Below are 2,623 nucleotides of genomic sequence, written 5' to 3'. Positions count from 1 at the left end.
TCCTCCTCCTCCTTCTTCTTCTTTTTCTTCTTCTCCTCTTCCTCCTCATAATTCTCCTCCCTTTCTTCGTTCCGAGCCGCCGGCCGAGATTTGTGTCTTTTACTCTGAAAGATGCCGCTCGCTTGAACTCGACCGGTCTTCCTCGAAGATTCCTCGGGCTTTCCAGCAACGGCGCTCACGACATGCCGACCGGAACTCGACTCTTCCAAGCGCTGCCTACCCTTCCTGGGCGCGTGCCTACGCGTATGCTCCCCGTCCTTGTCGTCCGTTCCCTCGGTCTTGACGCGCCAGTCCATCTTCCAGGGCCCGTACTTGGGCCTCCGAGCGCCCTTGGACTCGCCAAAGTTGAGCGAGTAGTGGGACGTTATCCTCTTTCGTGGCACGCTCTTGTATTTGCCCGGGTGGTATCCGCTCGGGCCAAGCGGGCCGAGCCTACCAACGCCCTTTGCCCCCTCGAGACCGAGGTCGGCCTCGTTCTCCGCGCTCTCGGCCACGATCCCATCTACACCTCCCGTCAGCACCTTATCGTCGTAGCCTCCCTCGTCCACCTCGTCTTCCATCTCCTCGCGCTCCTCCTTGTACTGCTTGCGCTGCATCACACGTGAGTTGGTCCTGTGGCGGATGCGCGGGTCGTAGCCCCGAGCACCGAGCGGATGGTAGGGCACACGATAGCGATACCAGGGCTCGTATCTGCGGTGCTTGGCGGCATTGCGGTTCGAGGAGTAGAGCCAGCCGGGACGCCTCTGGAGAGCCTCCTCGTAGTCGGCATACTCCTCGTAATCGAGGTCGCCGGGCCGAGCGACCCCGAGCTCGTAATCGTCCTCGTGGCCGTGACTGCCGTTGGGGTCTATGGGACCAGCCCGCCACTTGGATACGGCCTCGGGCCAGTGGTGGCTCAGAAGATCGTGCCTGTGCCGGTGTCTATGGTGATGCTCGAGCTCCGGGGCCGTTAGTTTGCGCGCCTCAACGTGAATGAGGAGCGCCGAGAGGAGGACAAGGCCCAGTGAGACGAGCACGCTCGCTTTCCTTGGGAACATTTTAGCGGCGAAGGTTGCGTGGCTCGGGTAGTAGTTAGCTTGGGAGCATCCGAGTCGGGCCGGCCGTTTACGCTCGACGCTCGTCTCGTGCGATCTCGCGCGCTCTAGCCGTTCGCCTGGGCTGCCTGTTCGGGAGGTCTGCCGGGAGGATCCGGACTTTTACATCGCGAAATTACGGCTCTCCTGGCCGATCGCCCGGCTCCTCAGTAGTCCACGGACTCGCTGCACCGCCCGCAGTGGAGCATCGTTCTCTCGAGACCGCGTGCGCGCTCGTCCGATCGGGACGGCCGGGGCATTTACGCTCGAAGCTGCGCGGACGGCCGGGGCGCGGCCGTGGGCCTTCCCCGCGTAAGCACTCTGCCGGGAAAGAACGCGGGGTAGAAACGCGCGCGTTCACCATTCACTGAAACCGATGTCGTAGCACTGCGTTGCCGGACGGTTGCTCGGCGAGAGGATGTTAATGAGGACAGGGTGGGGTGGCGGGAGGGGGTGGGGAGGCAAGAACGGGGGCAGATAGACAGACCGTGAGTAAGGGTGGAAGAGTAACGGTGGAGGTGGCCCACCGTGGTAGGTGACCAGGGCACAGGGGAGGTAGCCGGCTTGTGGTACCCGCGAGTCCTTGGACGTTGCAACCGTCGATCAAAAGAGTATCGCGCGCGCCGAAGGTGTCGCGGACGACTGAGCCGACGTCGACTGCTGAGTCGACCGCGGAGCTTAGTTCAGTGGCGGTTGGCGGTGGATAGCCGGCACTGCCAGCGGGACCAGACAACAGGCGCATGCGTGCAGCGGCTCTCTTCGTTAACGCGCTTCCCCCGCTTCTCTCGTACTCGCTCGCTCACTCAATCTCTCTGCTCTCTGCTCTTTGCTCTCTGCTGTCTCTCTCTCTCTCTCTCTCTCTCCTCTCTCTCTCTCTCTCTCTCTCTCTTCTCTCTCTATCTCTCTGCTCTCTATCTCACTGCTCACCCTATCTCTCTGCGCACGCGTTTCTCTCTCTCTCTCTCTGCTCTCTATCTCACTGCTCACCCTATCTCTCTGCGCACGCGTTTCTCTCTCTCTCTCTCTCTCTCATCGCCATCTCCTTGCCTCTCTTCATTCCGAGCTTATTGCCATGCGAAAGATTTTACCGTCTGTAGTATGGACGTAGAAGAACAGAGGAGTACAGTGGGCTCTGGCCAAAAGTTATAGATTTTATCCTTCGATGACGTTAAATTCACACGTTATGGAATTGAAATTATTGAAATGCGCGTCAATATGGAAAATGTAGGGCTTTTCAAAACTTAATCAAAACAAAATTTTGATAATAACGAAGGCTTATTGGTAATTTTTTGTTCCGGTGAAATTGCGTTCGCCCCTCTTCCTCTGACACGAATGTCGTGCGTATGAAATTTATTTTAATTCATTACAACAGGCTCGCCGCGTGATGGATTAATTAGTTGGTAAGGATAATTAACAAACCCGGATCCCTTACGTAAATGTCGAAAAATTTCAATAATTATTTAAAAGTCAATGTGCGATAGATTAACAACAAATTTCTTTCGCTCAAATTTGATTCAATGTACAATCGCAGGTTCACGATAATTAATCTT

General features: G+C 56.7%; 1 protein-coding gene across 1 annotated transcript in view; it reads right to left on the bottom strand.

Annotated features, from left to right (window-relative positions):
* The window catches only part of LOC105364242 (uncharacterized), a 93,381-nt gene extending 92,344 nt beyond the window's left edge, over window positions 1-1,037 (bottom strand). Inside the window, exon 1 of the mRNA XM_011502129.1 lies at window positions 123-1,037. Within this exon, the coding sequence (XP_011500431.1) occupies window positions 123-1,037 (915 nt within the window). The remainder of the gene's footprint in view (window positions 1-122) is intronic.
* Between the last annotated feature and the right edge of the window lie 1,586 nt (window positions 1,038-2,623).

Source organism: Ceratosolen solmsi, unplaced genomic scaffold, assembly GCF_000503995.2.
Source record: "Ceratosolen solmsi marchali unplaced genomic scaffold, CerSol_1.0 scaffold43, whole genome shotgun sequence".
NCBI classification, from domain to species: domain Eukaryota; kingdom Metazoa; phylum Arthropoda; class Insecta; order Hymenoptera; family Agaonidae; genus Ceratosolen; species Ceratosolen solmsi.
The sequence above is the reverse complement of the archived record's forward strand: the minus strand, read 5'-3'. Positions and strand labels throughout refer to the sequence as shown.